Source organism: Indicator indicator, chromosome 2 (assembly GCF_027791375.1).
Source record: "Indicator indicator isolate 239-I01 chromosome 2, UM_Iind_1.1, whole genome shotgun sequence".
Lineage (NCBI taxonomy): Eukaryota > Metazoa > Chordata > Aves > Piciformes > Indicatoridae > Indicator > Indicator indicator.
In genome coordinates, this window is record NC_072011.1 from 1658280 (window position 1) to 1679871 (window position 21592).

General features: G+C 45.7%; 1 protein-coding gene across 1 annotated transcript in view; it reads right to left on the bottom strand.

The window, feature by feature from the left end:
• COL12A1 (collagen type XII alpha 1 chain) overlaps positions 1-21592 on the bottom strand; it is a 147594-nt gene that overhangs the window by 83519 nt on the left and 42483 nt on the right. Inside the window, exons 13-21 of the mRNA XM_054399216.1 lie at positions 18595-18864; positions 14148-14414; positions 10871-11063; positions 8513-8634; positions 5480-5629; positions 5267-5386; positions 3579-3743; positions 3261-3407; positions 2151-2290 (exon numbers count right to left, since the gene is read on the bottom strand). Of these exons, the coding sequence (XP_054255191.1) occupies positions 2151-2290; positions 3261-3407; positions 3579-3743; positions 5267-5386; positions 5480-5629; positions 8513-8634; positions 10871-11063; positions 14148-14414; positions 18595-18864 (1574 nt within the window). The remainder of the gene's footprint in view (positions 1-2150; positions 2291-3260; positions 3408-3578; positions 3744-5266; positions 5387-5479; positions 5630-8512; positions 8635-10870; positions 11064-14147; positions 14415-18594; positions 18865-21592) is intronic.

The following is a 21592-nucleotide window of genomic DNA, read 5'->3' on the forward strand; positions in this document are numbered from 1 at the left end:
AAATAATAATAACAATAATAATAAAAATAATCCCTGGGGCTGTTTAGTGTGGAGAAGAGAAGGCTGAGAGGGGATCTGATCAATGTCTGTCAAGAGCTGAGGGCTGGGGGTCAAGTGAAGGGGGCCAGGCTCTTTTGGGTGGTGCACAGCAATAAGGCAAGGAACAATGGAGACAAACTTGAACAGAGAAGGTTTCAGCTCAACAGGAGGAGAAACTTCTTTGGTGTGAGGGTAGCAGAGGATATGTTCCAGTACCTCAACATCTCTCTTGAATTGAGGAGCCCAGAACTGGACACAGCACTCAAGGTGTGGCCTGACCAGAGCTGAGTACAGGGGCAGAATGACTTCCCTGCTCCTGCTGGCCACACTCTTCCTGCTGCAGGCCAGGATGCCATTGGCCTTCTTAGCACCCTGGGCACACTGCTGGCTCATGTTCAGCCTACTATCAACCAGCACCCCCAGGTCCCTCTCTGCCTGGCTGCTCTCCAGCCACCCTGTCCCCAGCCTGTATCACTGCACGAGGCTGTTGTGGCCAAAGTGTAGAACCCTGCACTTAGCCTTGTTAAATCTCATCCCATTGGCCTCTGCCCACCCATCCAGCCTGTTGAGGCCAAATCCTGAGGTCATGACTTAAGAAGATTAAATTCCCTCTGTGTCAAATCTGAGTTAAGATTTTTAAAGCCACGTTCAGAGATGGGAAGTTAGATACCCAGAGGTGCCTAAGTTCATTCTCCTATTACTCTGCCTGGCTGGGGACAGTGATGAGTAATTCAGATTGCCTAAAATCAAGGGTTGCCAGTTACTGGATCTCTGTCTAGAGAATAACCACAAGATGACTTTGCTGCTGTGCATTAAACAGTCTGGAGGATGTGCTTAGGCACAGACTCAAAGTACCATCACACAGTGTTAGTCTAGGCACTGCCTCATACCCTGCAACACCTACCAGTTTAGGGTTGTTGTATCCATAAAAAAATGCACACAAAATACAGAATCACAGAATACAGAAACATTCAGGTTGGAAAAGACCCTCAGGAGCACCAAGCCCAACCATTATCCCTACTCTACAAGGCTCACCCTTAAATCAGAGTCCCAAGCACCACAGCCAAACCACCTTCAAACACAGCCAGCCTTGGGCACTCCACCACCTCCCTGCCCAGCACATTCCAAGCCCTGACCACTCTGCTGCCTAAGGGCCACTCTAAACCTCCCCAGGGGCAGCTTGAGGCTCTTCCCTCTTCTTCTGGCACTAATCACCTGGCAGAAGAGACCAGCACCAACCTCTCCACAACCTCCTTGCAGGGAGCTGCAGACAGCCAGGAGGTCTCCCCTCAGCCTCCTCTCTTTCACACTAACCAGCCCCAGCTCCTTCAGTCTCTCTCCAGCACATTTCTTCTCCAGACCCTTCCCAGCTTCCTTGCCCTCCTCTGCCCTGGCTCCAGCACCTCCATATCTCTCTTGCATTCAGGTGCCCCAAACTGGACACAACACTCCAGGTGTGGCCTCCCCAGAGCTGAATCCCAGAGGACAATCCCCTCCCTGCTCCTGCTGGACACAGCATTGCTGATCCCAGCCAGGATGCCTTTGGCTTTCTTGGCCACCTGGGCACACTGCTGCCTCCTCTTCAGCTGCTTGGCCATCAGCACCCCCAGCTCCCTTTCTGCCAGCAGCTTTCCAGCCACACTGCCCCAAGCCTGCAGCCTTGCTTGGGGTTGTTGTGCCCCAAGGGCAGGACCTGGCACTTGGCCTTGTTGAAGGTCCTCCTGTTGATGTTGGCCATGGATCCAATCTATCCAAGTCCTTCAGTGAGCCTGTCCTTTTTCTTCTTCCCATAAGTATGCTCAGATCATTCCTACTACAGACCTATTTAAAGCAATACATGGCAGTGGAATATCATCAGAAAGGAATTACTAGAAATATCACAGAGGTGTTTTTAAGAAATACATTTTACTTCTGGACTCCTGGTTTTAAAACAAGGAAAGTCAACTGAGTGCTCCTCCTTCTTGCAGTTTTGTCTATCATCTACGCTCTTGGGAGCCTTTTTTCCATGTACTGTTATGCCATACCCAGCACAAACTTCAGAATGGCATCACTGTGATGTGGAAGTCCAAAGTTCCCAGGGACAATGTCAGAGATGAATATCTAGTGCTAACCTGTCGCGGGCTGCCTCCAGAGGTAGGGTAATATTCAACTCTGTATCTATCAACACTCTCAGGAGGTGGAGTCCATCTCAGTCTGAAGGAACGAGGTGTCACTTCTGAAATCTCCAGGTTAGAGGGAGATGGCAAATCACCTACAAGCAGAAGCAAATTAAAACATTGTTAATTTTATAATCATCAGGAATAAAAATATTATCTATATATTTTTTAAAAAAATTGCTTAGGTAAGAAAACCAAAAATAAACAAAAACCCCACCAACCCCAAGGAAACAAAATGTAAACAGAGAAAAAAGAAAGGCCCAAACCACAAGAAAACAAAACAAAGAAAAACAAAATAAACAAACAAAAAATAACCCCCATTTTAAGTACTTGTTTATGTTTCTCTTTCCTCAGGGACCCTTAAAATAACTGTGTGAAGAGACAGCTCACCATCACACTCCCAAGACCAAACAAGTTCCCTGTCTCTCCCATTCCATTCCTATTCCAACTTCAGCATCAGTTCTTCACTAGAGATCCATAGAATCATAGAATTGTCAAGGATTGGGAGGGACCTCAAGGATCATACAGCTCCAAGCCCCCTGCCATGGACAGGGACACTTCACACTGTGTCAGGTTGCTCAGAGCCACATCCAGCCTGGCTGCAAAAATCTCCAGGGATGAGGCTTCCACCACCTCCCTGAGCAACCCCCAGCTAGCACTACTGTTTTCCCATGCCTGGCTTTGCTTTCAGGCTGTCAGGCATTACCACTTGAAAAGAGTAGGGCTGCTGAAATGTTAATTGTTTGATGAGTATCATCAAAGAACATGCCAGAATGAGCAGCAAGGTGACACACCGAGCAGCGTGTGTCCTGGCTCTGGGAGTAAAAGAAGTCACATCCAACCATGTCCTGCTGTGTTACGTACAACACAGTCATTGTTGAAAGGGAAGGAAGGACCCCTGTGGGCTAGTCCAGGTGGTCTGCACCACTTCCTCACATCACCAGCTGTAAAAACAGCCCTGGGCTACACAGTGTTCCCAATATGGAATAAAAAGGAATTAGCAGCACAAGCACAGAACATGGAGGGGGAGGGCAAAGAATGAACTGGACTGAGAATGTGACATACCTGGACCTTTCACACTGTTACACAGGTTTGTGGTTACATCATCAACAATGTTAGTCAGGAAGGAGAAATCTGCAACATTGTAGGAGTGGATGTCGTCTGGATCCGTTGCAATCTGCTTCAGCTCATTCTCGTCTGCATTTTTGATACCTTACAGAGAAGCAGCAGAAGAGCAGCTGGTTAGGACCGATGGCCAGGAAACAGTGCCACAGACCTGAGCCCCTGAGCACATTCTCTGAACACCCTTTTAAGTACTTCAGTGTGTGGAAACTTCTCTGTGGGTTTAGCAGATGGGCAGGAGGGGGTTGGGCACAGACTTACCAATTGCGTAAAGCTCCACGCCCTCATCCCTGAGCTTTCTTGAAGGGGTGACCACATCATCCTGCGATTTGCCATCAGTGATGAGGACACCGATTTTGCGAGCTCTGGGCCTTAAGCCAGCATCTTGTCTGAAACTGTTTTTCAAGATGAAATCCAAGGCCATTCCTAGCATGACACAAAGAAGGTAACCTTCGCTAGAGGCTGTTTCCACACAGCAGACATGGTAAAGGAGACTATTATGGAATCATAGAACTGTCAGGGTTGGAAGGGCCCTCAAGGATCATCCAGTTCCAACCCCCCTGCCATGGGCAGGGACACCTCACACTACAGCAGGTTGCTCACAGCCACATCCAGCCTGGCTGCAAAAACCTCCAGGGATGAGGCTTCCACCACCTCCCTGGGCAACCTGTGCCAGTCTCTCACCACCCTCATGGGGAAGAACTTCTTCCTGACATCCAATCTGAATCTACCCACTTCTAGTTTTGCTCCATTCTCCCCAGTCCTATCACTACCTTACACCCTAAAAGTTCCCTCCCCAGCTTTCTTGGAGCCCCCTTCAGATACTGGAAGGCCACAAGAAGGTCTCCTCAGAGCCTTTTCTTCTCCAGACTGCACAACCCCAACTCTCTCAATCTGTCTCCATAGCAGAGCAGCTCCAGCCCTCTGCTCATCCTCATGGCCCTTCTCTGGACACCTTCCAGCACCTCCAGATCTTTCCTGTAATAGAGGCTCCAGAACTGGACACAGTACTCCAGGTAGGGTCTCAGTAGAGCAGAGCAGAGCTAGAGGGGGAGAATCTCCTCCCTGGCCCTGCTGGCCACACTTCTCTTGCTGCAGTCCAAGCTCTGCTTGGCTCTCTGGGCTGCAAGTGCATACTGGGTGGCTCCTGTTGAGCTTCTCCTCCCCCAGCACCTCCAAGTCCTTTTCTTCAGAGCTGCTCTCCAGCCAGTCCCTGCCCAGCTTATATCAGTGTTTGGGATTGCCCCAACCCAGCTGCAGGACCCATCCTAGTGACTTCACTCTGATGTCATTTCACAATTTATTTCCTTCTAGTTGCATTCAGAGTTTAGTTGCAGGCCACCATCTAAGCTTATCATATGTTCAACAGCAGCTCAAGCTCTTCATTAACTAACCTCTCCTCCAGCACATATCTCCAGAACAAGTTTGTGCATCTCTGCTGTGCCTGTTCTCCCAATGTACTAAACTGAACTGTTAAGGCTCTTTCATCATGAACAATTTCAGCTTGCTGAACAATACTGGGGTCAGCTACTAGATTTATTTTTTACTGGAGCTTAAGGAAAGTTCAAGCAGTGTGACACAGAATCAGAATCATTTTATGGAATCACAAAATCACAGAATCAACCAGGTTGGAAGAGACCTCCAAGATCATCAAGTCCAACTGATCACCCAACCCCAACTAATCAACTAGACAGAATCACAGAATCAACCAGGTTGAAGAGACATTTAACATCATCAGGTCCAACTGTTGCCTAACACCTTCAAGTCCACCACTGAACCGTGTCCCTCAGCACCACACCTACATCTCTTTTAAATCCTTCCAGGGATAATGACTCCACCATTTCCTTGGACAGCACATTCCAAGGCTTGAAGACCTTTCTGTGAAGAAATTTTTCCTAATTCCAAATCTAACCCTTCCCTGGGCACAACCTGTGGCCCTTTCCACACACCTGTTAGAGTATTGCCTCCTTTGTAGGGTAAGTTGGCTACAGCCTCCAACAGAGCCTGTTTGGTTCGGTAGGCATTGAGATTCCATTCTGTCCTGGGATCTCCACTGTACTGTGCAAGACCTGAAGAAGAAAAAGCCATCATTATTCAGTTATTTTGAGGCTCTGTAGCAATTATGCCTTATTTCCCTCCCACCCCCAGCTGTGAGGACTTACCAATCTGCACTTTGTCAGGGCCAATGTCAAACACCTCAACGATCCGAGCGATGAAGTTCCTGACAGTCTTAAAATTGGGCCGGCCAATGCTCCATGAGCCGTCCACCAGCAGCACGATATCAGCCTCTGCTCTGGTTCTACATTCCAAACCTGCTATGCCAACCAGAAGGACACAACCTTAGCAGGCAAGCTTCCAGCCAGAACAGCGCAGCCTAAGCGTGACAGCTTGCTTTCCCCATCCTTCTCTATGGCCCATGTCACTGGTCAGCTTCCAAAACAGCTCCAGCTTCATTCACTGGCACTCTGCCAACTATGACCTATTTGTGGACGTTCCTCATCCCAAAAGCTGGATGAATTTATGCATGTGTGCTGCCTTTGATAAGTAAGGCTTTGCAAATGTCAAGGCTGGTGATGTCCTGGACTGCTGTGCCGTTGTCTGGTTGGGTTCTCTAGAGATGGTTGATTCCAGAGGGTTTTGTAGAGCACTACTAAACTAAACTAAAGCCCTGACATGGCAGTGAGCATTACCATAGATTCATGGAATCATGGAATGGTCCAGGCTGGAAGGGATTCCCCCAAAGGTCATCCAGTCCAACCTCACCACAGTCAGCAGGGACATCCCCAACCAGATCAGGTTGCCCAGGGCCTCATCAAGTCTTACCTTGAATATCTCCAGATATTCAGATTATCCAAACCTAATTTGTGATGGGTAGTTTAACTACTGCTTCGTTTTCAACTATGTCATAGTGGAATGAACAGGATCTAGCACAACCACTTTCAAATAAAGAGCATTTCTGGATTTTCAGGGAGGGGAGGGGGGAAAAGACGTAGTAATACAGATGGTATAGAAGTTTTCACGTACAAGAAGGAAAGAAGACAACTCACAGAAGCTCCACAAACATAAAGAGAGGTCAAGGGATAGAGAAGGGACAAGGACAAACATTTATATAAAGCTGTAATGTTCTGAAAAATGTGAGAAGTTCTTTCAGTTATTTCACTTTACAAATTCCAGAATAAAATATGCATCACATTGTTCTGGGCACAAGGGAAATCACAAAGTATTTATACAAAACAGAAAGGCACAATCATTATATCCACAGTCATTTGCACATCAAAAATAAAATGAAAAAAAAAATTCCTTGCTCTCTCTCTCTTTTGGTTTTTTTTTTTTTTCCTCCTGTAGATTGTGTTACCAGCTGAAATTTTTTTCTGGCTTCTTGCCATCAGAGCTTCTGGTCTTTATATGGAAGAAATCCCATTGAGAAAAAAAAAATGAGCCACACTCATCAGAGTTGAAAGATATTGTGATTTCATTTATGTTCCACATAACTGATCCAACACTGTAGACTCCTGAATATAACTATTCCATGTACTTGGGGGAGGGGGCTAAAAGCATTGATCCTCTTCTGCATAGAAAATAGAGATCTAGTCTTTAGTTAGGACAAAAAAAAAATCATCAGTTGGGAGCAGGGTTTAAGTACAGCCATGTTAGTTAAAAAAAAACAAACAATTGCATGCATACCTTTCATATGGAAGTTAAAGTTAGTTTCATGTACAGTATAAAAGTTAAACTGCTTTGACTTTTAGTTCTCTTCCAAGTACCACATTTCCCCACATGGAAAATTCTAGCAGAGGCACCACCAGCCCTAGGGTGATTTCTTTTCCCCTATTAATAAATAATGTACTGTTACATTTGCAGTTCCAGACATAAAAATTCACTTTTCACATTAACCATGACTCAAATCCATGCATTAGTAAAACCAATTAGCTCAAAGAATATAATAACCCTGAAGACAGAAATGACAGCTGCCATTTATTAAAAAAAAAAAAAAAAAGAAAATAGTAACAAACCACTTGGTGCAGTAATTTTTCTGCTTAGCATTATTACAGCTTTACTCTCCTGGATTTATGTAGGGTTTGGGGTTTAGTTTTTTTTTTTCCCCCCTCAGTTTTACCGTCTTGCATGAGACTGAGTGGGACAGAAAATTCATTAAGAAGTTTCTAAAAATAGTGTCCATAAAGCTACAGGAGGGTCATTTTTCACACAGCCAACTGTGGAAACAAGGCATCAAAGAGGTTAAGCAAAAAGAATCTAGAGTCAGCTGTCACATATTAATATTTTTTTTCTTTATTTAAGTGTGAAAGGTCTTTGCAGTTAGGTTCTTTCTCCCTACCTGATTCTCTCCAACGGTTGTGTAAGCCTTGAAATGGCTTGGTGTGTATGCTTGGCTGTTGAGAAGGAAATATTTGCTTCTTTGTGCTTTCCATAAAGGAGGTCTGAGCCCTGAAATTCTCTTCATCTGCTATTAATTGAGAGTATGGTGGGCACAGCTCCTTAGCAGGGGCCCATGAACCACACCAAGGGAGCTGCTATCATAGCATTCACAGAAACTTTGACTGAGAAGCTCCCAGACAGATACTGGAGAGCATTCAGCAACTGCATTTCTGAACTAAATCTCTTCCTTCTGTAGTAGAAAACCCCAAGAGACTAAATAATGGCTGTGTTGAATATAAACTCAAATAATACAGAATAACACTGGGACATTCCCAATCATCAGAGCTTTGTTCATTATATCATCTGAGTCATAAAAAAAGGAAAAAAAATAAGTCACCATAAAAGGACAAGCAAAAGACTAAAAATCTGCTTAAAATTCCTTGTTCTACTCCTGTGAACACCCCTGTAGATGAGCTATGATCTCTGTTCAAGAATTTGACCTTCTGATTTAACACAGATGTGGATGGCTTGAAAATGCAATGCAGATGGCTTTTAGTAATCAGCAAAACATGGGCTGCCTGACTTATCATCTTTGCAGGATCATCTAAAGGGTGCAGAGGAGCAGAACCATGAACTGGGGCAAGCTACACTTCAGCCCAGGGGGTTATGTCAGCAGGGTAGGGAGCAGACTGAATCCTGTCAATAAATATTTACGTGCATTGGAAGAACAATAGGGAAACATTGGGAAACTAGGGGGTCCTTTGTTTTTTCTATCCCAAAGCCAAGTTTTGCCTTTTCCTCAGTTCAGTCACATTTACCTCTAGATAAAAATGGCTCCGTAGTGGTATCTGAAAGGGTGGTCATCTCTTGTCCAACCAGGGGGTTGCTCTCTCCTCCATCAAACATGCCAAAGACATTTACCTTATAGGTAGTTCCTGCCCTGCAACAGTTAAACAAATGTGCTGTAACCAAAGCTAACTAAATGCTGACACTTCATTCATCACATCCTCACAGGAAGAGAGAAAAAAAAGAAAATCAAAAATCCCCCATGGAAAAGAAGGTGCTAAAGCCCAGACTAAAAGTTGAAGCCCAGAAAGTAGCTCTTCCACTAGGCAGTGAAGGTTCAATGATTTAAAAGCTGGTTCTATATTCTATACTTAAATCCATTCTTCTGACTTCAGACTTAAAGCTCAGGAGTGATGGAACCCAACAAAGAGGGAAAAATGCCAGGGGTCTGCATGAAGAAACAAGGAGCTCCTGGGCAAGTTTAGACACAAAAAGGAAGCCTACAGAGGGTGGAAGCAAGGACAGGTATCCTGGGAGGAATACAGAGAAATTGTCCAAGCAGACAGGGATCAGGTGAGGAAAGTTAAAGCTCTGACAGAATTAAATCTGGCCAAGAGCAACAAGAAAAGCTTCTACAAGTAACTCAGCAAGACTTGGGGCTTAGCTGAATCAGAAGCTGAGCTGGGGCCCTCAGCCTGAGAAAGACATAGAATCAGAGAATCATACAATTGTCAGGGCTGGAAGGAACCTCAAGAATCATCCACTTCCAACACCCTTAGCATGGGTAGGGACACCTCACACTACAGCAGGTTGCTCACAGCCACATCCAAGCCTGGCTGCAAAAACCTCCAGGGATGAGGCTTCCACCACCTCCCTGGGCAATCTGTGCCAGTCTCTCACCACCCTCATGGGGAACAACTTCTTCCTAACATAAAATCTGAATCTCCCCACTTCTAGTTTTGCTCCATTCCCCCAGTCCTATCACTACCCTATCACCACTACATGGACCTGCTTGAGTCAGCCTAGAGGTGCACAAAGATGATCAGAGGTCTGGAGCACTTCTGCTGTGAAGACAGCCTGAGAGGGTTGGAGGTGTTGAGCTGGGAGAACAGAAGGCTCTAGGGAGCTCTTCAGGCAACTTTCTGGTACTTAGAAGGGGCCTATGAGTAAGCCGGGAAGGACTTTTTACAAGGGCTTGTTGTGATAGGACAAGGGTTGAGACTTTAAACTGAAAGAAGGCAGCTTTAGATTGGATATTAGGAAGAAATTCTTTGCTGTGAGGGTGGAGAGATGTTGGAACAGGTTGCCCCAGAGAGGCTGTGGAAGTTCCATCCCTTGAAGCTTTCAAGGCCAGAGGTAGATGGGCCTTTGAGCAATGTGATCTAGTGCAAGATGTCTTTGTCCATGGCAATGGGGTTGGAATTAGATGATGGCTAAGGTCTCTTCCAGCACAAACCATTCTCTGGTTCTATGACTTTTATGATGCTATTTTAAATGCTTAGTATATTTGCACCACGGGTTTGGACATGGCCTGAAACCTACTTTCTAAATCCAGGCCTTTGAGGAAATGCATGAAGAACTAAACAAGCTTTGTTTAACACATATGTGGTAAGGAACTTCTGAGAGGACACTTCAGAAATCCCAACTTTCTCCAGCATCCCATCAGCTGTCTCATAATGGAAATGCAGAACACAGGCTCTGCCCACATCTTTGCCTCCTTTGGTTCCTATGAGAACACCACAAGCAATGTGAAAGGATCAGAGAGAGCTCTGCCAGGTGTCTTTCACAGGCTCACAGGATGTTAGGGGTTGGAAGGGACCTCTGGAGATCTTCCAGTCCAAACCCCTGCCAGAGCAGGACCAGAGAATCCAGCACAGGTCACACAGGAACACATCCAGATGGGTCTGGAAAGTCTCCTGAGAAGGAGACTCCACAACCTCTCTGGGCAGCCTGTTCCAGTGCTCTGTGACCCTCACAGTCAGGAAGTTCCTCTTCATCTTGAGGTGGAACCTCCTGTGCTGTAATTTCCATCCATTGTCCCTTGGCCTATCCCAGGGTGCAAGTGAGCAGAGCCTGTCCCTGTCCCCTCCCTCTTGATCCCCAACCCTCAGCTATTGATAGACATTGATCAGATCCCTCTCAGCCTTCTCCTCTCCACACTAAGCACCCCCAGGGCTCTCAGCCTCTCCTCCCCAGGCAGTGCTCCAGTCCCTTCAGCATCCTTGGAGCCCTCCCTTGGACTGTCTCCAGTAGAGACCACATAGCGTAGTTTATTGGCAAAATTACTTTCTTACAGTAGATCTTTGGAGGTATTTCAATCCCAGATCATGGTTAAACAAAAACCTGAGTTAGATAACACATAAATAAAAGATACTAAGTATTATTCTTACCTCAGCTCCTCCAACACCACTGTGCTGTCATATGGCCCCACTATTAACTCTCCAAGGCTGCCATCATCTTCAGTAGGGTGGAAAGTGACTTTGTACCCCTTCACTCTTCCTGGGGCTGGCTCCCAGGTTACTCGGAAGCTTGACATAGTTGAATCAGAAGTTCTTAGATTTCGAGGAGGCTTAAAGGGAGAAGCTGCAAGGGGAAAAGAAAAAAAGGGTTAGATCAGATCTGCTTAAGAAAAAATATCAACAAGCATGCGTTCATGCAAAAATCCATATGCAAATCCAGAATGAGTGGCTGTTGTAAACTCTTTGTACCTTTCCTTTGACATAAAGACAAGTACCAAGAGGTGAAAGGTGAGATTTGCCTCACTTAATTTTAGCTACTTAACCAACAGACATGTGGCCAAGTTTGCTATCAAACAGAGCCAATGGACTGAGGGATAGATTCATCTCACCTGTCTTAAACACAGAATTGTCAGGGTTGGAAGGGACCTCAAGGATCATCCAGTTCCAACCCCCCTGCCATGGGCAGGGACACCTCACACCACAGCAGGTTGCTCACAGCCACATCCAGCCTGGCTGCAAAAACCTCCAGGGATGAGGCTTCCACCACCTCCCTGGGCAACCTGTGCCAGTGTCTCACCACCCTCATGGGGAACAACTTCTTCCTGACATCCAATCTGAATCTCCCCACTTCTACTTTTGTTCCACTTCCCCCCCCCCCCCCCTAATCCTATCACTCCCTGACACCCTCAAAAGTCCCTCCCCAGCTTTCTTGTAGCCCCCTGCAGCTACTGGAATGCCACAAGAAGGTCTCCTTGGAGCCTTCTCCTCTCCAGACTGCACAACCCCAACTCTCTCAGTCTGCCTCCATAGCAGAGGAGCTCATCCTCATGGTCCTTCTCTGGACATGCTCCAGCACATCTGATCTCACCAGAAACGTTGATAATAGGTGGACTAGCCATTTAATCTATTTATTTTGGAGTAATCTAGATGGCTAGCTTAAATTAATCCCTCTCTCTTAAATGGCAACAACTAGGGGAGCCATATAGACCAGAAGAGAGAAATGAAAGCAGCTTCCTTGCAAACCAACACTGGAAAATCAGGATTTACTGCAGCCAAAAGTCACACTCAACCAGTACTCAGTTTCCAATATCACTTCTCAAGCTATTTCCTCCTCTGAGCTCTGGGTCCCAGAGTTCAGAGACTGCAGAGGGTGGAAGCAAGGACCTTTTCATATAAAAGCTCCTGCCAACACTCCTCTCCCTTTACAGACTCAGGGCCTGGCAGCTCAAGCAACCTCACCAACCACAGGTGTGGCAGGATGTCAGAAATAATTCTTCAGAGAAGTGCCAGCCAAGCCACTTGAGGTTTTTAGGTCAAGAGCAGCTTCCCCTGAGGACTAAGAGCTACCCAGTGAAGGTAGCTCACAGACAGAGTGGCCAACAAGCCTGCTGAGAGCTTCTGCATCCCTTTTGTTTTTGTTTAAACCTGAAGTGCAGCTATTGCAAGTACTGCAGCAGCAGTGTAATCTCAAAGGTGCAAGAATGGGAATTAAAACAGAAGGTCACTGCTATAGCTCTAGAGTGAAAAGGTGAAAAAGGACCAAAAAAAAAAAAGTTTGTCTTATCCCCATGGCTATAAAATTGTTTAACTATAGCTGGAAGATCACAAATGTCCTCAGATTGTGAATTCTGCTGAGAAATGATAGACACACAAGGAAAAAAAAGAAAAACAAACCAGCCTCTGTGTTTCATCTCCCAGGACACTCCTCCCTGAACTATCAGGACAGCTTCAACTGAAATCACTCAGGCTCCACTTACTTCCGAGGAGTGATTATTACCATCCAAAGAGTGATTATCACCATCCAAAGAGTGATTATCACCATCCAAAGAGTGATTATCACAACCACCTCTCTACTGTGCCCTGGTGAGACCACATCTGCAGCACTGTGTCCAGTTCTGGGCTCCCCAGTTCAAGACAGGGATGTACTGGAGGGTGTCCAGTGGAGGCTATGAGGATTATTAAGGGACTAGAATGTCTGTCTTACATGGAAAGGCTTAGTGACCTGGGTGTGTTAATCTAGAGAGGAGAAGGCTGAGAAAACATCTTATGGATGCTTAAAGATACCTGAAGTGTGAGTCAAGAAGGGAGCAGTTTCTTTTCAGTGTGCCCTGCTCCAGGACGAGGAGCAATGGACACAAACAAGAACACAGGAAGTTCCACCTCAACATGAAAAAAAAATTCTGGAACAGGCTGCCCAGAGAGTTTGTGGATCTGCTCTAGAGACTTTCAAGACCCATCTGGATCTGTTCCTGTGTGACCTGCCCTAGGTGATCCTGATTTGGCAGCAGGGTTGGACTGAATGATCTTCAGAGGTCACTTCCTACCCCTACCATTCTGTGATTCTTCTTACAGAGAAAGCACAGAGGCATATCCATCTCAAGGTCAAACCCCCAAATCAGCTGAATGGTCTGAGATTTATCTCAGTATAATTTCCAAGGCTGAAAACCTGGGTGTTGGTCAAGTGCTGACCAATTTTTCATGACTGCTCTATATCAACCACGTTTCCATTTCACAGACTCAGAGAATCAACCAGGTTGGAAAAGACCTCAGAGATCATCAAGTCCAGCCTATTATCTGACACCTAACACCTCCTGACAACTAAACCATGGCTCCAAGTGCCACGTCCAATCTTATTTTGAACATCTCCAGGCATGGTGACTCCACCACCTCCCTGGGCAGCACATTCCAATGGCCAATTACTGTTTCTGGGAAGAACTTTCTCCTCACCTCCATCCTAAACCTCCCCTGGCACAACTTGAGACTGTGTCCTCTCCTTCTGTTGCTGCTTGCCTGGGAGAAGAGACCAACCCCCACCTGGCTACAACCTCCTTTCAGGTAGTTGTAGACAGCAATGAGGTCTCCCCTGAGCCTCCTCTTCTCCAGGCTAAACACCCCCAGCTCCCTCAGCCTCTCCTCACAGGGCTGTGCTCCAGACCCCTCCCCAGCCTCATTGCCTTTCTCTGGACACATTCAAGTATCTCAATGTCCTTCTTGAATTGAGGAGCCCAGAACTGGACACAGGACTCAAGGTGTGGTCTAACCAATGTAGAGCATAGGGGAAGAAGGACTTCCCTGCTCCTGCTGCCCACACCATTTGTGGTGCAGGCCAGGATGCCTGCATCAGAATTTCCCTTCAGCAACTTTTCAGTGATGATCCTTAAGCACAGAACTTGAATCACCAAATCTTCTCTAAGCTTGTGAAACATACCTGTTGTTCCTTCTGCTTTCCTTGATTTTCCTGGTCCAAAATCATAAATTGGAACCACACTGAGGTCATAAGTAGTTCGTGGCTTAAGTCTCTTCAGGACTATGCTTGTAGCTGGAGCGTTCACTCTGCCAAACATCTGCCTTCCTCCGCTCCGGGGTCGGTAGTACACCCGGTAGGACAAGACTTTCCCAGGTGAAGGCTGCCAGCTAACTCTCATTGAGTTTTCTGTCTCGTTGTCTACTGTCACAGTCCTGGCATCTGATGACACTTTTGGGGGTAGAAACATGGATAAATGTTGAATTCATCACAAAAAGACACGCTTAAATGCACGCCGTGGTGGGTTGAAATTACCTCCCCTCCAACGAATTTGAGAGACCATCCCCCCAATCCCCCCCCCCCCAAAATAAAATTGCCAAACTAGCTCAGAAGGTTTTGGGAAGAAAATGGAGCTCTAATGGCAAGCAAACCAAAATCTAGAATTATGAAATGCAACGAATATGTACTAAGTATACAATTTATATACATACACTACATCACACAGCATCACAGAACCACAGAATTAACCAGGTAGGAAAAGACCTTGGAGATGAAGTCCAGCCTATCACCCAACACCATCTAATCGACTAACCCATGGCACTGAGTGCCTCATTCAGTCTCTTTTTAAACACTTCCAGGGATGGTGACTCCACCACCTCCCTGGGCAGTACATCCTAATGGCTGATAGCTCTTTCTGGGAAGAATAAACACAGAAACTCCTCAGACCCCCCTGGATGGATCCAAGGGACCTGTTCACCTCCTCCCCCACTCCCTCCTTCCTTCCCATTACCTCACACAGTAGTCAAAACAGAGATTCCCTTGCAAAGCCACAGAGAGAGAGAAAGTTGCAAGCAGAAGAAATAGGAGAAGAAGAGAGACCAAAAACTGTTTCTGCCTCTGCTCTATATTCCCATTAGCAATTCAATGAATTCTATAGACCTTATCACTACTTTCCTTTTGCATCCAATGGTAATTTATTTTACTGTTCAATCTTTGCAGTCAGGATCTAGGCTAAAGTTCCCCCTTCAAACTGTAAAACACACCTACAAAAACCATTAACATAAATAATGCCCTCCTGAAAGTGACAGCATTTGATTGTGGGGAATCTCACGTTGTTTGGGTTGTTTGGGTTTTAATTGCAACAGACAAAACAAACACAAAGTGTGCTTTCCACTACAGAGAACAAAAGAGGGGGAGTACACATTACATGGGAATTTTATTGAGCCACATTTTTCCCATAGTTTGTTGGAATCCTGGACTCAGCACTCTGAAATGAAAGTGATCCATTACAAAGCCATTATTTGTTTGTTTTGTGAAGACAATGTCCTAGAGACTTAAGATTTTCTGAGTTTCAAGTTTACAGACCTGATAAGGTGCTGGCAAAAATCTAAACTGCTGCCTGTTGGGCTCCAGATAAACCAAAGAGTGGTGAGTGGCTTCACAAATGCTTGGAGAAAAATCATTCATTGCTGTTTGCAGGACAATATATGTGTTTGTGGCTGTTTAGGCTGAATGCCTCCAAAGGGAAGCCACAGAGTTGAGATCTCCAGTGTCCAGAGTGTCCAGCCCAGCAGGTGGACACAAGCAGTAAGTGTATTTATGTCCATAAATCCTGCACCCTTATAAATCTGGCTGCAAGGTTATTGCCTTTCTCTTTCTTTGCTCCCATGGCAGAGAGATGCTCCCTTATCTGCTAATGATGAGGGAGTATCAGAGACCTCTTCAGCCTGAGGAACTTCTTTTTCTTTTTTTTTTTTTTTTTTTGCCCCTGCACAATCTTGGCCTTTTTAGGCCTAATGCCAGGGTAAAAAGGTGGGGGCAGTTCAGGCCTGGCCAGCCTGAAACCAGCCTAGCAATGGTGGGGGGCAAGAAAGAGCCCTGGGGTTTGGGGTGAACCCCAGGTGGGCAGAAGGGAAGTGTTGGGCATTTGGCTTGGTGTAAAGGAACTTTGCTATGGCTCACCACTATGCTTTGTAGTTTTTGTAGTGTATGAATTGCTTTTCCATCTAAACTTTCCATGACCCTCCAATCCATTTGTGGGAGCTTTATTCTTTTGCCCCTTCTGGGTCGACAGAGCAATCTGTCCTGCTCTAAACTAGGACAGTGTTGAAGTAAGCTAATGATGAGCTAATAAAGCATTTTTCTCTACAAACTGCAGCATTCAGCTTGGAAGAGACATTTTCCAGGCTGTACAAAGGTTACAAATGATATGAAGTGAACTAAAAGGTATTGTCATGCTGGCTGCCAGCAGCAATAAGCCATCTGGGGTTTGGGCAATCAGAACCTTCTCAGCATGCCAGAACCACTCAGTATTTCATCACAGGGTAAGGTAGGCTTTGGAGGCTATGGTATCACAGGCTCACAGGATGTTAGGGGTTGGAAGGGACCTCAGGAGATTTTCTAGTTCAATCCCCCTGCCAGAGCAGGACCAGAGAATCCAGCACAGGTCATACAGGAACACATCCAGATGGGTCTTGAAAGTCTCCAGAGAAGGAGACTCCAGAACCCCTCTGAGGAGCCTATCTCAGCCTTAGGAATAAACTCTCAGCCTTAGGAATAAACTCCCAGCCTTAGGAATAAACCATTTCTAATTGTGTTTGTACCAGGAAGATGAAATATTGGTTAGTCTCAGGTGTGGATCTGTTGTACCTTCAGGCAGAGGGTACCCTGAGAGAAGGAACAAGTAATAAGCTAAGCTAAGCTACCTACTTAACTTGAACAAGATGTGATAGCAAATGCTGAGGCTCTTGAAGAAAGCAGGAAAGTGTGGGACACTAGCCTGCTTTGACCCTGGGGAGTCAGCTCTGACCAACAACAGCAACTGCTACTTTTGCAAGACCTTAAGAGCATCCATACTGGGTCGAGGACAAAGGTTAAAGCAGTTCTGCGGCTGGGCTCCAACAGTAGTCAAAGCAGCTGCTTAGGGAAGAGGACAAGAACATGTAAACACACATGATGCTCACCAGAGCACTCCCTCAGGCTTCATCTTCCCATGGCCCCTTTAGGCAAACAACAGAAACATCAAGGCTGATCCAGGGAATCCCTTGCTTCACCCTGGCTCCTCTCTTTGCCAGTTCTTGCTATAAAGCATCGAGCTGTCCCTGGCCTCTCTGCCTTTTTTGTTTTGCATGCAGGGCAGGAAAAGCTTGAGCCTGCTTTCATTAATGCTACATTCCTGCTCTGGTAGGGAGGTTGGACCTCCCTGATGATCTCTTGAGGTCCCTTCCAACCTCTGATACACTGTGATACATCATGTTCCCTGTACACATGAGGAAAAAGATTTTCCCTGTGAGGGTGACAGAAGACTGGATCAGGCTGCCCAGGGGGGTTGTGGGGTCTCCTTCTCTGGAGATATTCAAACCCCACCTGGCTGTGTTCCTGTGTGACCTGCTCTAGGTGGCCCTGCTCTGGCAGGGGGGCTGGACTGGATGAGCTTTTGAGGCCCCTTCCAACCCCTAACATTCTGTGATTCTGTGATGTTTGACAAATAAGAAAACAATAGGGCCTGAGGGGAGTTCAAAATCACTCAGTAAGCCTCAGTTTAAGGAAACTGGAAAGGAAATTCATTGATTCTGTGGGACTTTACACAACCTTTCCTCCTCACTATATCCATAGAATTACTTCCACCTGATTTCCAGCAGCCTCACCAAACCCATGGAAGTCTTGCTTCAGACTAATTTGCAGACAAAAGTCACATCTTAAGGTGGAAGCAATTTTTGTTGAATCCAAACCTACATGGCAGAGATTTTCCCTTTTTTTTTTTTTTTAATGGTCAAACAAAATCACAATTGCCTTATCTGAGGTAGCATTTTGGTTTGGGGGGGGACCTTTCAGGAAAAGAAAGGTAAAGACAAACAAAATCCCTTTTCTTTCACAGGATCACAGGATGTTAGGGATTGGAAGGGACTTCCAGATATCTAGCCCAACGTCTCTGCCAGAGCAGGAGCATAGAATCCAGCACAGGTCACACAGGAATTCATCCAGAAGGGGCCTGAAAGTCTCCAGAAAAGGAGACTCCACAACCTCTCTGGGCAGCCTGCTCCAGTGCTCTGTGACCCTCACAGTGAAGAAGTTCCTCCTCATGTTGAGGTGGAACCTCCTGTGCTGCAGTTTATATTCATTACCCCTTGTCCTTTCAAATATGATCATTTCATCAAGAACAGAATGTTACAAGTGGCAGTAATATTATCACAGAAACATTCAGGCTGGAGAAGCCCTTCAGGACCCCCAAGCCCAGCCATCAACCCTACTCTACAAGGGTCACCCCTAAACCACAACCCCAAGCCCCACATCCAAACCACATTTAAACCCATCCAGGCTTGATGATTCAACCACCTCCCTGGGCAGCACATTTCAGTGCCTGACCACTCTTTCTGTGAAAAGTTTTTTCCTAATGTTATACTACACTCACCATCAGTAAAAGCTTCTCCCTCTACTGGGTCTCCTTCTCCGCTGCTGTAGGTTGCATATACTGAAATCCTGTATTTTGTTTCTGGCTCCAAGCCTTCTAGCAGAGCATCCACTGTATTTCCAGGGACTCTCTTCTCTCCCATGGTATCATCATAAAGTGATTTCCACACTATCCTATAATCATTGACAGCTCCTGGAGCTGGTGTCCATGATAACCCCACCGTAGTGTCAGTTATGTCTGTGGTAACCAAATTCCGTGGGGAGCCACGTTCTGCAAGGAAGAAAACAGCAAATTCTCTTTAATACACAAACTGAAATGTTAGCAAACTACAAATGGAAAATTAAAATGACCGTAAGAGCAAATTCAATGTGTTTTTTTTCCCCATCAAGATTAGTTTCAATAACACACATTTGTAATTCCAAGATGGAGTTTTTCAACCAAATACTTTAAAAGCTGCCTTTAGACTGTGAATTAGTTTATCCCTTACCATGCAAGACAGCAGTTCTGGTTTTGACAATGCAAAAGTAAATAAAAGGTGGCATTAAAATTAAAGATGGCATTAAGATAAAAGGTGGTATTAAAAAAAAGGTGGTATTAAGATAAAAAGTGGCATGAAAATAAAAGGTGGCATTAAAATAAAAAGTGGCATGAAAAGAAAACATTAGAATAAAAGGTGGCATTAAAAAAAGATATCATTAAAATAAAAGGTGGCATTAAAATGAAAGATATCATTAAGATAAAAGATGGCATTAAAATAAAAGATATAATTAAAATGAAAGGTGGCATTAAAATAAAAATATCATTAAGATAAAAGATATCATTAAAATAAAAGATGGCATTAAAATAAGAAATGGCATCTTTACAATAAGGGTGGTGAGACCCTGGATCAGGTTCCTCAAAGAGGTTGTGGATGTCCCCTCCCTGGAGGTGTTCAAGGCCAGGCTGGATGCAGCCTTGAGCAGCCTGGGCTGGTGGGAGGTGTACCTGCCCATGGCAGGGGGTTGGAACTGGATGATCTTCAAAGTCCCTTCCAACCCAAACCATTCAATGATTCTACGAATCTATGAATTAATCAAAGCTTGGAATGAAGCCAGGGCTTAAATGTCCTTTGGCTCCTTTAGGTAGATTTAAACTTTCAAGTCAATAATTTTCTTTCAGTCATTCATCTTCATCCTCCTGTGTGTAACATTCATCTTGGGGGGTAAACAAAGGAGACAGAGCAGATTGAGATTGGATGTTAGGAACAAGTTCTTTACTATCAGGGTGGTGGAACACTGGAACAGGTTGCCCAGGGAGGTGGTTGAGGCTCCATCCCTGGATATTCAAAGTCAGGCTGGACCAGGCTCTGGGCAACCTGATCTAGTTGGGAATGTCCCTGCTGACTGCAGAGGGGTTGGACTGGATGAGCTTTGGAGGTCCCTTCAAACCCAGACTATTCTATGACTCTATGACTTTTGCACAAGTCAGAGTCCTTCCTCTGATAACCTAATCCTCTTATTTAATAGTACAGCTTACCAGATCTATCAGCTCTTTCATTTTATGTGTACATCTAATCTGCAGAGTGTTTACTTCATGCCACAGTTACAGTGGAAAGCAGCCTCTGTCTTTCCACTCATAAGACTTGTACCTCTTTCCTCCCTGTATTTCTTTCCAGCCAGCCTGGAACAAAGGAAAGGGCTCCTTAGCCTGTGAAATGCAGCAGTCAGCTGGATGCCTGAGTCTCACCTAACAGTAATTCCACTGCTTCAAACTGGAGCTCGTTGGTGTAAAGTGGTGCAGTGAAAGGAGTGCCTCTGTTTAATGTCTAACACATGTTTGTAACATATATGTTCAATTTTTCTCTTGCAGTGGCTGCCTTTTGATGGCAGGAAAGGAGAACTGACTGGTGGGGTTAAGGTAGAGGCTTCACTGCAGCAAAAATCTGCTAAAGGGAGCTGCAGAACCAGATCCACACACACACAGAAGCTCACAGTGTCTTCTCTGTCACCTTTCTCACTGTACAGAACATTCCTGAGAGACTGATTAGCAAGAGGACTTAACACTTGAGGTGGCCTCAGAGCATCACAGTTAAGTTTTTCCCGCTCTGATTAAAAAAAAAAAAAAAAACCCAAACCAAATACATGCCTGTATTACACCACAGCAGTCCTAGGAGCACACTCAAAATTCCCTGAACACAAAGAAATTCAATACCTATCCAATTTCCACTGCTCAGGCTCATTGCAAGAACAGACCTCACTCTTTTCAGAAGCCTGAAGCAGTTCCATTCCAAGAGTGAGCAACAAGTTACTCAAAGTTATACACTCTGTTTTCCATTTTCACATTCAACTGCCATTCGCTTCCACCTCAAACCTCCAATGTTTCCAAACATAATCCCACTGGGCCAAAGAGGACTCAAGCTTCATTTTAGAAACATGTCATTACCATCTCTCTCAGCCTGTCCTCATAACAGAGGAGCTCCAGCTTCATTAAAACTGAGCTGATGAAAAACAAGAATCACAGAATTGTCAGGGTTGGAAGGGACCTCAAGGACCATCCAGTTCCAACCCCCCTGCCATGGGCAGGGACACCTCACACCACAGCAGGTTGCTCACAGCCACATCCAGCCTGGCTGCAAAAACCTCCAGGGATGAGGCTTCCACCACCTCCCTGGGCAGCCTGTGCCAGTGTCTCACCACCCTCATGGGGAACAACTTCTTCCTAACATCCAACCTGAATCTCCCCACTTCTAGTTTTGCTCCATCTCGCCCCCCCACCCCCCCCACCCCCAAGTCCTATCACTCCCTGACACCCTCAAAAGTCCCTCCCCAGCTTTCTTGTAGCCCCCTTCAGATACTGGAAGGCCACAAGAAGGTCTCCTCAGAGCCTCCTCCTCTCCAGACTGCACAACCCCAACTCTCTCAGTCTGTCTCCAGAGCAGAGCAGCTCCAGCCCTCTGCTCATCCTTGTTGCGCTTCCAGCACCTCCAGACCTTTCTTGTAACAGAGGCTCCAGAACTGGA